Source organism: Myxocyprinus asiaticus, chromosome 15 (genome assembly GCF_019703515.2).
Source record: "Myxocyprinus asiaticus isolate MX2 ecotype Aquarium Trade chromosome 15, UBuf_Myxa_2, whole genome shotgun sequence".
In the NCBI taxonomy this organism is placed as follows: domain Eukaryota; kingdom Metazoa; phylum Chordata; class Actinopteri; order Cypriniformes; family Catostomidae; genus Myxocyprinus; species Myxocyprinus asiaticus.
The window spans coordinates 44,175,117-44,189,265 of NC_059358.1; the positions used below are offsets into that span (position 1 = coordinate 44,175,117).

Sequence of the window (14,149 nt, forward strand, 5' to 3'; positions counted from 1 at the left end):
AATCAGCCAAGACCTCAGAAAAAAAAATGTGGATCTCCACAAGTCTGGTTCATCCTTAGGAGTAATTTCCAAATGCCTGAAGGTACCACGTTCATCTGTACAAACAATAGTACGCAAGTATAAACACCATGGGACCACACAGCCATCATACTGCTCAGAAAGGAGATGCATTTTGTCTCCTAAAGATGAATATAGTTTGGTGTGAAAAGTGCAGATCAATCCCAGAAAAACAGCAAAAGACCATGTGAAGATTTTGGAGGAAATATGTAGACAAGTATCTATATCCACAGTAAAACGAGTCCTATATCGACATAACCTGAAAGGCTGCTCAGCAAGGAAGAAGCAACTGCTCCAAAACTGCCATAAAAAAGCCAGACTACAGTTTGCAAGTGCAAATAGGGACAAAGATCTTACTTTTTGGAGAAATGTCCTCTGATTAAACAAAAATTTAACTGTTTGGCCATAATGACCATCGTTATGTTTGGAGTAAAAAGGGTGAGGCTTACAAGCCGAAGAACACCATCCCAACTGTGAAGCATGGGGGTGGCAGCATCATGTTTTGGGTAGGGATGTGCGAGACTAGTCGACTAGTTGAATAAACGGTGCTAGTCTGACACTGGAATTACTAGTCGGTTAATATTTCCCCCCATTAAACTGATAATAATTTTTACACATTTACGTTTGGCTTTATATTTTTACAGAGGCTGCACTTAAATTACTGTGATATTAATGTTACATATTTCAAATAGAATTAATAATACAAATATTATTTAAAAAAGAGGATGTCTGGAGCAGATACAGAGGTTAATTTCACCTCAGGCTGCGAGTGCTTCTTCCCTCTCTCACTCGCGGCACGTGCATGAAAATGTCCTCTCGCTAGACAAGCAAACTCAGCAAAGAAGTAATGAAATCACTTCGTGGTGCGGGAATCGGCTATCCAAATGTTTGAAAGTCCCTAAAGATGTTTTCACATTTGAGTCTTCTTTACATCTGTGCATGCTTGGATGTTATTTTTCCACTGAGCAGGCTTTGTCAAGCGTAGGATAGCCGCCTCAGGTGAGTCATGTCCCGTCTTTCACCGGACCATGTCGACGTGTTAATTTTACTCATCAAACAATTTATGCTTTTGAGTTAGTAGACTAGAAAATAACTGTTTTAGACTAGGTATGCCATTTTTTTAATCTGCTGATTAAGAAGGCTATTTTCAACGAGGTGCCGACTATCTGTTATTCTGTGTGCATGTCATGTTTAGAATACATTAGGTTTATTGTAGGCTACATCACAGGCCTATTTTTTCTATCCTATAGCTCCTTTTTTTTTTTTTAAATTGTAACTTATTGATTAATGTTCTTTACCGAACAGCTGTCATATTAGATCAATGGTTAATGCACGACTGCACATCGTGAAATACCCGCAACTTTTCAGCGCATTTTTTTCTCTCTCATAGTCTACCTGTTAATTATTTTGAACAATGTAACTTTTACTTGGTGATTTCAGTTTAGAACAGGCTTTTAGAGTTGTTCCATTAATCCTGCACTATTCATTCAATTGTTTTCAATAAATATGTCTATTAAATATTCGCTAATGTTGATTCAGTGAATGCGTGTCATGTTCTATATTTAATGTACAATGATCATAATTCAAGGCAAGCACGTCGCAGATAAATGCCCCTTTTCAGTGGAATTTAGCGTCGGATTTGGAATAGAATAAGTATTTTAAATGGGTCACATAAAAACTTTTTTTTTTTTTTTTTACTGTTTTCTGAAGGTTGGTTTCTCTTTAGACTAGTCGACTAGTCGGTTACAAAACTTCCGTTTAAATGACAGTCAAAATAGTCGTAGCTCACATCCCTAGTTGTGGGGGTGCTTTGCTGCAGGAGGGACTGGTGCACTTCACAAAATAGATGGCATCATGAGGAAGGAAAATTATGTGGATATATTGAAGCAGCATCTCAAGACATCAGCCAGGAAGTTGAAGCTTGGTCGCAAATGGGTCTTCCAAATGGACAATGACCCCAAGCATACTTCCAAAGTTGTGGCAAAATGGCTTAAGGACAACAAAGTCAAGGTATTGGAGTGGCCATCACAAAGCCTTGACCTCAATCCGATAGAAAATTTGTGGGCAGAACTGAAAAAGCATGTGCGAGCAAGGAGGCCTACAAACCTGACTCAGTTACACCAGTTCTGTCTGGAGGAATGGGCCAAAATTCCAGCAACTTATTGTGAGAAGCTTCTGGAAGGTTACCCAAAACGTTTGACCCAAGTTAAACAATTGTAAGGCAATGCTACCAAATACTAACAAAGTGTATGTAAACTTCTGACCCACTGGGAATGTGTGAAAGAAATAAAAGCTGAAATAAATAATTCTCTCTACTATTATTCTGATATTTCACATTCTTAAAATAAAGTAGTGATCCTAACTGACCTAAGACAGGGAATGTTTTCTACGATTAAATGTCAGGAATTGTGAAAAACTGAGTTTAAATGTATTTGGCTAAGGTGTATGTAAACTTCTGACTTCAACTGTATATATATATATATATAAGGCATTTAGAAATATGATATAGCAATAATAACAATAATAATAATAATAATAAATACATAAATAAATACATAAATAACAGGATGAGTGAAACAATCCAACTAAAACCATAAAACACCACAGAATTCATCAATTCTATTTCTTATACTCACTGACGTGTTGTTTTCCTCACCAAACACAATTTCACTGCCTGGAAGATGATACCATTTAGGAACTGGATTTTCTTCAGAATATTACAAAAGGCTGACAGGATATTACAAAAACAATACTTTAGAATGATAAACAATTATAACAATGTTTCCAAGAAAACATGGTTTGATTGAAGCATTTCTTTTAGAAAAGGAAAAAGAAAGGGACAAACCCCTAGAATATGTCTAAATAAATTGTAGAAATGAGTGCATAAAACCCAAGAATGTGGCAAAAAGCAACATCCACTCAAACCAAAGTATTGAAATAACTGAAATGATTCACCCATTTGTGCACTTTGTGTTATTTTGTTTAAAGAAAGCTACTAATGTTTTTTTTTTTTTTTTTTTTTTTTCGTGTGAGTTTAAGATTTTTTCCAATACATTAACACACATATGATGGGGGTATGAACATGCAGACAGGAGAGACCATACACATCTTAATGCATTATTGTTCTTATTGCTATTGCAATGACCATATATGCTATAGCATGCAAAACGCGAATAAAGGCAACACGAGCAATGCAATGAAAAGTGTTGGTCCCCATCCACGCTGACGCGGGACTCCAGCCCGGTTGTTGCGGCATCAGCGGTAGGAGGGGATAGAGAGGGGATACAGGGACTCCTGCAGGCTGATTTCAGCAGCTCAACACTCGCAGGTGGAGACGCGCACCGATCCGGAGCCTCATCCGAGACGCGTGGAGAGCCGAGCGCGCGCGCACTCACTTACTCGGCGAAATTAATAAATGAAATCATTAATACAGCGAGCGCTTGTTCAGATCCACTACAATGAGAGCAAATCTGTCGCAGTCAGTCCAATTATCGTATGACTCCCAGCCATTTAACATTTGATGAGCAGTTTTTGGAGAGCTCTTTGGATTGATCCCGCTGTATTCCAATCATGAAGAACAGAAGGGAATATGTGGAATACTGTAGCGCGATTTTGGTGTCTCTCTTCTGGATTCACAGCTCGTTCGGGATGCCTCATGTCATTCGGATAGGTAAGAGAGTGCGTAATGGACAGAGTGCGAGTGCGTGTTCGACTGGCGATGTGATTGTTTTGTATGAGTCTTTAAAATGCTTGTGCTGTTCACTTGGGTCGGACTTGTGTTCGTTCAATTATTGCCCTTAACAACTTGTGAAATAAATGTTCAAATGTCTTTTAAAGATCCGTTTAAGCGTTCGAAATTCAGTTGCGCGTCCATCAGCATGCCGCGCGTCTTAGGAACAAATGGTACTGCGTTCATTTCAAGATCTCACAAATCATTTGAAGGCTCTGAGAGACACATTCATATCACATTTATTACTAGAAATGTGCCAAGTGTTGAATAAATAAGTGGCACTGCGTTATTTGCAGTAAATTCAGATTGACAGATAAGTTAACAGGTGATCTAGTGAACATAGCGCTGAAGTTTGTCTGGAAACCTCACCTTTACGCACCATATAGTAACACTGTAAAAGACTGAGGCTTCCTGGTAATGCATTAGAAGAAAAAGTGCACTTATGCAACCTGACAAAGAGAGATTTTTCTCAGTCTGAGATGAAATATGTCGTGCTGCATTGAGACAGGAGCCCAATAAAGATCAATACAGTTTTGTCTGAAGGCAGATCACTTTTGACAAGTGATTCGATGCTCTGCAGAAAAATGGCTCGAAATGTCATTAGAAGACATTAACATGTCCAAGCACAACATCCCATTTCCTCACTGAAAAAACAAAAAACGACTTGTTTCACACACTTAAAACAGCACTCCAATTGTACATCATACTGGATTGTTTTGTTTAGCTGTTCAATTTACAAATGAACTGGTATTGCATTATAGTTTGGCCTCAAATGTAGTTTCATATCTCCCAGCATAGATGAAATGTGCATTTAGTTGCATTTTTCTGAAGGATTTTACTCTTTGATATTTTATTGAACTCTGTTGCAAACATATATTTTATGCTTTTTAATAAGGTACTAAACATTTCTGTTGGAAAATCTTTTTTTGGAGCATTCAGTCTCTCTTCCATATGTTCTGGTTCTCCCCCCACAGCGACTGTGATGGATGACTGTGGCTTTGACTTCAATGACATTGTGTGAGAGATTTGTGGTTTGTGACAGCTCAGATCTCTGTTTTTTGTTGTTGTTGTTGTTGTTGTTGTTGTCGCGGCAGTGTAAACGGAAATGTTTTCTCAACAGCTGCTTTAATATTTCCACGGCATGTTTGAAAGAAACCGAACATGACAGGTCTGGTTCTTTGAATTGACACAACTGAGCCAAACACGCTTTTAAATGTAGTGTTGCTGCAGTATTGCTCTCTCAATCACACTTACACACCTTGTAGTCAAAATGATTGTCTTTTTGAGTACTTTTGAAGTACCTTGAAAATGTGATATTCAGTATGCATGACTTTGTAGGAGTGCATATGTGCTTTTTTTAGTGCAGCAAAATGAACAAAACATTCATTCAACAAGGCATTCGAGTCCACTTTGGGACCACCAGAGGGCTCACTGTTCCCCAACGGGCCACATACGGTTATTTTAGCGCTCCATTCACCACATCGTAAACATCATACGGAAATTAATTAGAGAAGCTTCTGTCCAAAGAGAGCAATGGGCGGAGGCGGTAGGAGTGGAGGAATTAAGCGGGTTCTGTGTCTGCTCGCTGTGTGCTAGTTTAAGTGTTACACCATCAACACGGCTTGTGTAATGGTGGGCATCCACAGTGGACATGCCTCCATTGATTTAACTGTTTTTACAACGCACTTCTCAGAGGCCAGATGGTCGATCAAACTCACTCTGGAAGACTGTAAATGTCAAGGGGAAGAGCGTTTCTGCTCTGCCTGTGTGTTATTAGCTGTCTTGCCCTCCTGCTATGCAATTAAAACGGGAACTTCTTTCAAAAGGACGATGTGGTAGCTCATTACAGCGTTACAGTGTGTGTTTGTGAGTCATAGGAAAGTCTTTGGATTGGGGACGTTTGGGACAGAATTAGTGACTGGCAGATGACTGGTCAGCATGTATTTGCATGTAAAATGTGGTTTTAGCATACATACATTTTAGTTTAACCTTTGGATGGACATTGAAACATACCATCAATGTATGGACAGCATCTAAAATGAAAACTTTTAACCTATGAATGGATTTATAGATGATAGACAAATGCTTTCGAACCATTTGACGTTTTTAGAATATTAAATTAATGGAATTCATGTTTTCTTTTCTTTCTAATAAATTAGATTAACTAAATATGTCGAACTCCATCACATTTATTTAATGCAGTGGTAACACAATGCCAGTAAAAAGATCAATCTCTGCCAAAGTTTCTCCATCATTTACTGATTAATGAGTCCCTCTTTGGGATCCTGTCTGAGTATTGTACTTAATACTTACCTGGGGTGGGATCCTTGTAAAGCTTCCAGCAATTCCAGTTACGAAACATCTTCAAAGGATTCGTAAAGATTTAAAGTTGTATATTTTCAAGGCTGTCAATACATTATCATTGTATGATTCTGTGTCTGTCCAAATGTGTAAAAATTCAGATGTCTACACCTTACGTACGAATACCAATGAGAGGACTGGTAGGTTTGTTTAGAATGGCAAAAACGCAGTCCTGTTGATATAGTATTGAGAAGCCTGGAGTGTCAAGGCAATATATAATGCATACCCAGTGCTAGAGAAGAATTGAAAACAGGAGAGTATAGAATCTAATAAATATTTTGATATATTCACTTTAAGGACTGGAATGACCTCACCAAACTGCAGGTCACATGACAGTCATCCAGTCAGAGTTCTGCAGATCCAAAAACAGCCTTTGAGGTCAAACTCAATGAGTTTTCAAAACCTGTCTTGACTTTTGGTCTGCTTTGGATTCAGTGCTGTCACTCATAAATTTCACTATTGTTCAGGGCAGCTGCAGCCAATCAGATCCCAGTCCAGTTTTGGCATGAAAAACGCTGGAGCATATCCAGATGTCACTGCAGAACAGTGGACATGTCTTGAAAAATAATACAATTTGACTAAGACCCAAGATTTTTTTTTTCTCGTCATCCTAATTTTAACAAAGTGCAGTTTACCTTGCAGTGTACTGTGACCTTCAGGAAGAGTGACATGAATTCTTTATTTGTATTTTTTTTATTTTTTATTTTTTTTTTAAGTAAAAAAATTGAGTCATAAACTCAGTGTCTGTTTGCTTAAGATAAGCTTGTGCATATAGGCTTTCTCGTCTCCCGTTCAAGCATACGATTAATAACATAAATGTAATGCCTCTAAATAAGGGAATCAGCGCCAGATGAAGATTTACTGAAAAATCAATTGCTTGATCTACCTAAGAGTTGCAGTGCTTTATTACTGCCAGTTAATATCACACATGATTTTAATGTTGCTTATTTTATTTTTTTTTATTTGCTTTTTTTTTTACTGTTTCAAACATTATCCATTATACATTTTGACCAGAAGCTTTTTCACATATTTAGCAGTGAATTGTAAAAATGTTGGTAACATTTACATTCATTTACCCTTTGTTAAGGGTTTATAAAGGGGTAATAAATGACTAATACGCTATTTACAAATGCTTTATAAATCATTTTTAATGCATTTGTTCATTATTAAATATTTGCCAAAAAGTACTTTGTCTAACAGTTTACTGTATACTTAATAAATACACTTATACATTTTTATTTTAATCAAAAACTTAAAATGTGCTAATTCATGATTTATGTCACAATGCAGCAAAAATCGACTATTATAGTATAATTAAAAAGAGGGATTATTTCATTTTGTGTGTATATTCATTACTGTAATGTCTTGACACACTTTCCTTGTCACTTTGATGTGAAAAGAATGCTGCTACTCCAAGTACTGTCCCAACTTATCTAGTCTAGTTACCTAAAGTCCTCTACAAAAACACTTTTCAGCTCTTCATGCTCATTCACAGCATATGTCATATAATAAAGTCTGATGACCATTAAACCATACTGAAATTTATGTACATCCTTCATAAATGCTTCACTTTACATTAAGGTATATTTCATTGGTTACTAATGTTGAATAAGTGTTCTTAAGCATTTATAACATGTGTGGTAAAATGGTTCACTATTTGGCTGGTATAGCATGAAAGTCAACTTTTTTGATCCATGTTGTTATAACCGTATATTAATGATTAATAATGTATTTGTAAATTACTTATTAGTCATCAATAAACACCTTTATAAACCCTTAACAAAGAAGACATTTATGTAAAGTGTTTTTACAGACATAAAATGTTTTGTCAGGTAACCTTAAATGTGGTCAATTCTAAATTAACTGATTTTATTCAAGCAAAAATGATTAAATAATCAACTTGACTACCGTGTATTAGGTTACACCAAAAAAAAGTAATATTTTGACAAGGATAAGTTGACCTTGTCAGTGTTTACTCACCCATATGTCAGTCCAAATCTGTATGACTTTCTTTCGTCTATGGAACACAAAAGGAGAAATTTGAAGAATCTTGACACTGCTCTTTTTTTCCATACAATGAAAGTGAATAGGGACTGAGGCTGTTGACATTTTGAATAACGTCTCCTTTAGTGTTCAACCAAATAAAGAAACTCAAGAGGATCTGGAATAGCAGTGAGTAAATGATGACAGAATTTAAATTTTTGGGTGAACTGTCCCCTTAAGGTAACAACAGCATGTTTTCACTGTGCACAGTTCACTTCACGTAAAAGGATCTTTGTCAGATTGGATCTTTAACAGCTTTTCAATTAAAATGCTCTTCACATTATACACACAATATACAGTATGTTGTGATGTCCCTTAAACATGCATTTCAAGTGCAATGACTGAATTTCTGCATCACAATAGACCAGAGGAAGCAGAGATACATTTCTGTAGAAGCTGACAACAAGAATTGTGGCATTGCAAGTTGTACAGAGTGAAGATGGCCATCAGTTACTAAGTGAAAAATCATTTTTCACTTTCGTGCAATTTAATCTGTTAGCTGACGTGGGCGAGCTTGCACACAATTCTTCTGGCAAAGACGCAAGGCTGGGGAGAGTTCGCTATGCATTTGCGCAAACTGCGGGACAGGCCACAGAAGGGTTCGAGACCCATGCATACTTTGATGTCTGCCGATGTCTGTTGTGCTGCTGTTGCGGGGTTGCACGGAGAGTTTCACAGACACATACATAAATATGAAATTAATTCCATGCCGTTTGTACACCCACACACACACGCAGCTGTCTGATTTATCTGAAGCCGTTATTCACGCTCTTCCATTTATGGAGTCAGCACACTTATGGCTGCCGATTAGCTTCAGTGGCCTTAATGTGAGCGAACAGATGTCAGTTTTGTTCGCGTTAAACCCTGAATCAAATGCTCCGTATACTCTCTTCTCTCAAATCAGTGTCACTGTGATATTTTGAAGCTGAGATTAACTTAAAGACTGGCTAGATGCACACACACACAGCTTTCCACATAAACTCAATATGTACACAAAAGACTTTAATGAAAGGGTAACCAAATGGGGAATAGTGACACACATAATGAAAAATAATTTGATAACATGTTAATGCAGCAGAAAATCTCCACAATACGACTTTGAAGCTTAACTAGAAAATCTATACTTTAATTAGAGTAATTGAAAAAAAAAAAGTACAGAGTGGGTATGAATCCTCGGAGGAAATCAAGTGTCTTTTATCTGGAAAGCATTTTATCTGGAAAAAGTGCCACCTTTATCTCAGTGTGGTCTTTTAAGGTATACACTAAAGCCTTCATTTTGGGTGAAAAAAAAAGCTGATAATTGGAATACATTGTGTCGGTTTGAAACAAATGCAAGATCATGGTGTAACGATATGGAATGAAATCATGAGAGCTGGATCTAGGTGCGGCTAAGGAGTTTAATGAGAAATAAACAAGTACTAAATAACGGGTAATCACAGGAACAAAATAAAACATCCATGATGGGAAACAAGAACATGAACAGAAGGAAACATCTACGAAGGGCACTGGTCATACACGGGAGGTCAAAACACATAAAAACTGACAAAGACTGAGCATACAATAGGGCATTATATACACAATGGATAATGAGTTAATGAAAGACAGGTGAAAACAATCGAGGACAGCTGGTAGTGATGAGGGCAGGGAATTATGGGAAGTGTAGTCCATGGGAAACAGATGACAGGGGCAAAACACAAAGTAAACAACAGAGAATCATGATACATGGTTTATATCCCCAAAAAATTATTATATACATTAAATGTCTGATCAGCAGACGGAAAATAAGCAAAACAAAAATCCTACTGACTACCTTTAAAAAAATCCAACTTGGTCTCATGGAATGTACGTTTTTCTATATACGTATGTTTGTGCAAACTGACTTTTACACGCCACTTTCTATGTTTCGCTGCATTTTTCAGGTGAAGTGAACACTAGAGGAGCTACAACAACTGTGCGTTTCATTAATTGTCACACAAATCACTAGTAAAATTGCCGAATATGAATATATATATATTTTATTTTTTTTATTTTTTTTTTGCTCTATTACTCACCCCCCCACTATGTTATGGTATCAGAACACTTGTACGTTAAGGCATTATTTGAAAAACAAAAAAAAAAAATTAACACTTGTATTACAGAACCACCTACATGTACACATTTATTCCAATATCATTAGCTTGCTTGGTAGCTCACCTGATAGTGTTGGACACTGGACTCATTGACTGCGTCCATCCAGAGATGCAAAATGGTCAACTAAATGATGTGATTGCTGCAGAAAAGTTGCTTTTCCTTTTGAATTGGCATTTTAAAACACTATCGGTTAGAGTTAGGTGTTGGGTAAGGATAAGTATGTCTGTTTTGTTAAACTCTCATTATCTTTTCGGACACTATTGGTTAGGTTTAGTACAGTTTTACACTGTAAATTCTAATATGTTCAGTTTACTTAAAAAAGTTTGGAAACCAATTGCCTTATTTTTGCAAAGCAAACCTAAAGGTAAAATTTATGTCAGGTTACTAATCAGCTAAAAGTAAAGTTAACATACTATTCCTGGGTAAGTAAAGTAATAGATATCAAGTTAGCTGAATATGTCCATTTCAGTTAATATACACAAGAATGTGTACGAATCTTACTTAAGACATAGTAGTAAATAGTAATATTACATTTAAAGCAGTGGTGACTAGAAAAACTTGCAATCAGTTTCCTGCCTTTCCTCAAGTAAAGTGAACATATTTTTTAGTAAATCGAATACAGAAGGCACTTAACACAAGTTTGGAATTCTCAACAATTTAATTTTCTATAAATAAAAGCTAGACAGCCCTTGAATGACCACTGAGGGCATGTGGAGTTTGGGCAGTCATGTCTTCAGGGACAACACCAATCTGAAGTCTGCATCTACATCCAAATCCTAATAGAAAAAATGGGGAAAATATGAATTTATTTTTCCACAAGTCATATGGACTACTTTTATGGTGCCTTTTTGTAGCTTGACAGCTCCAGGTCAGCATCTACTTTATTGTTATGGAAAAGAGCAGCAAGAACATTTTGCAAAACGTCTCTTTTTGTGTGTTCCATGAAAGAAATACACCCTCATGTTGTTCCCAATCCATATGACTTTATTTCATATGTGGAACATAAACAGCGGATTTTTGAAGAATATCCTGCACTGTTAGACCTCACTGTGCTTTTTTTACAGTAACATACTAGCAACACTGTTGCCAGCTTGTTAATGTGGAAATCTGATTACAGTAAACTACTGCAATCTCTGTGTACAGTAATTTACTGATTACTGTAATTGGTAGCTGATGACTGTATATTACTGTAAAAATATAAATTGTACAATAACTAGTTGTAATTATGTCATGCATTATTACTTTTTATATTTTTTTTATTATTAAGTATATATAATTTATTAATAATAATAATAAAAACACATTAATCTTTTTATTTGTTTATTTATTGGACCATGGCAAGAATAGAGGAACTAAAGCATAACAATTTGTGACAGATTGAAGGAGTAGTCATCGTTAGTCAGTGCAGGGCCACCAGGATCAAGTGAACACTGAAAGAAAATAATACATGATTAGTGTTGATGGTAAAGTCCTGAATGAATCATCACACCCAATACTTCCCTAAATCACCTTTAACTGTGTGGCTGGTCACCTAATGTGTTCTTTTGCCCAAAACAGCAAAACGGAACATGGAATATTCAAAGCGCAGGTCTCAATATGCTATTTTTAATAGTTGAACTGCTTTCAACTTGACACACCGTCTTAAAAATGGAACACACAAAGTGCGAGAAAAAGCAGCAAGACGTGACGCAACAAACAAAGATGGACGCAATAGACCAACACTTAAAAAATAATGCAATTGGAATGCAAGAACGTGACTCGAGACTCTTGCATTCACTATTCCGTTGTGCTCCGTCTTGCTGTTTTGGGCACAAGAATGCGTTATGTGAACAGCCACACAATTAAGGAGATTTTGGGGCGATGTGAACAAGCCCGAAGTAAAATCGGTTTTCTTATTTCTCTGCAAAAATTTTGCTTCAATTATAGTCTTATTACTGCTTGTAGTTTTTCAGTTTTTCACCATTAAACGGGTCAGAAATTATCCAAACAATAGGAAGGTTAAGAAAGTTAATAAGGTCAAATTTAAATATATGTTGTCTTTCATGTAGACACTTTATAAAACATGGGAAAAAAGCACCAGACAAGATGTAAGATTACCTTACCTGTGCTTAAATTCCTTCTTATAAAGATCATGACAATATGTCCAGTAGTAAATAAAGATAACATAACAAAGATCCCACGACAGTGAACTAATTCACTGACACATGGGGTCTAATGCACTGACACATGGGGTCTTCCCTTTCTCCACAAGCTCTCTACACTTGTCAGAGCAGATGGTGTTTTCATATCGTGATGGTGTGCTCCATAGTGCTAGATTTTACAGGAGCATATGTTCTTTATAATAAATCATAAGCTGAGAAATCTTACACTGATGCGACCACACTTCTCCTTTGGAGAGGAAATGCTGAGCTAGAATCAAATAATACTTATATACTCTACGAGCTCATCATCTGAAATGGTGTCCCATGTGGATGGGTGGTATGACGATACATACCATACATCTGTAAAAATGTGTCAACTCATTGCTGTACTGTTAATACTGGGATAGATATACAGTATACAGTATGCACTGCTTTTAGTGGGCAGGACTGTTTTATGTTATTTACATTTAAGACTAACAAAGAAATATAAAGTGAGGTGAAAATAAAGAGCGGGACATCTCCCAAACAAGTCAAGATGAGGAAAAACTTGTTATTGAAGGCCCAGGCATACTCACGGCAAAGTGCTTCTTCATTTTTCGCTCAGAGCCAAAACGAAGTTTGACAACGACATAAGGTTTTGAACATTCAGACACTGGCCACACCGCATGGGGAGGCATTTAGAGGAACATTTAAATATGAGGATGCACAAGACTAAAAGTAAAAACTTAACTAATATTACATTAAAATGTGTTTTCAATTACTTCATGCCTTATTTTAATCACACGAGATAAAAAGTAAAAGAAGCTGTATTAACTACTCGATGATGATTAAAGTTATATATATGCAATAGATAATGTGTAATTTGTCATGTTTACCTTTTAAATTAATCACGCTAATGCTATATGCAGCCATAATATGCACCAATACACTCTATTATTGTAATTTATGATGACACTGATACTACTGCAAAGATGGATATATAAAAGGGTGTTAATGGGCAGAATACAAATTAAGGATGATAGGCATATCTTAATTTGGGCAGATGTGTTTCAGGTGCAGATGGCACATGAGTGAAGCAACATATCACACAACAGAGTGAATAGGTACTTAAGAGTTTTTGAGTAAATTTGATTACTTTTTTAGACTACTTAAAAAAAAAATAGCAGGATATGTTCCTGGTAAATGTCTTTACACAAACGAATGTACAGATGTAGGTACCGTACCTTTGCACCAGCTCGCTAATAACTCTGCTCACCAGTGTTGATGTTGACTGATCTTAACTGACTGAATGGGAATCAGCTGTTGACCTAAAAGTAGGTGTAGCTCGAGGTCACATCTACCAATGACTTGGACCAATAGTAGTAAGAAGATGTTTAGCAGCGGTACAAAGTTTTCCTATAAGTTTGCACTGGTTTGTTCTAAATGACTTCAGACTCGTTTGTTCTTCAAAAGTATACAAGGGTCTCAGTGCAATGTGAAGCAGAATGTATGTTGTTTATGGTTGCTGAGCAATCCAATCAAGATATAAAGTTGGAGCTATCTGTTTTTTAACAGAAGATCACCCTGCAGCATTCACCTGGTTACCCACTGAAGGTAAGCAGGGTTGAGCCTGGGTGGTACCTGGATAGGAGACCTTCTAGGGAAAACTATGGTTGCTGCTAGAAGAGGTGTTAGTGAGGCCAGCAGG

General features: G+C 36.6%; 1 protein-coding gene across 1 annotated transcript in view; it reads left to right on the top strand.

The window, feature by feature from the left end:
* The first annotated feature begins 3,627 nt into the window (after positions 1 to 3,627).
* Positions 3,628 to 14,149, top strand: part of LOC127452519 (glutamate receptor ionotropic, kainate 3-like) — a 221,813-nt gene continuing 211,291 nt past the window's right edge. The window contains exon 1 of the mRNA XM_051718017.1: positions 3,628 to 3,727. Coding sequence (XP_051573977.1) covers positions 3,628 to 3,727 — 100 coding nt within the window. The remainder of the gene's footprint in view (positions 3,728 to 14,149) is intronic.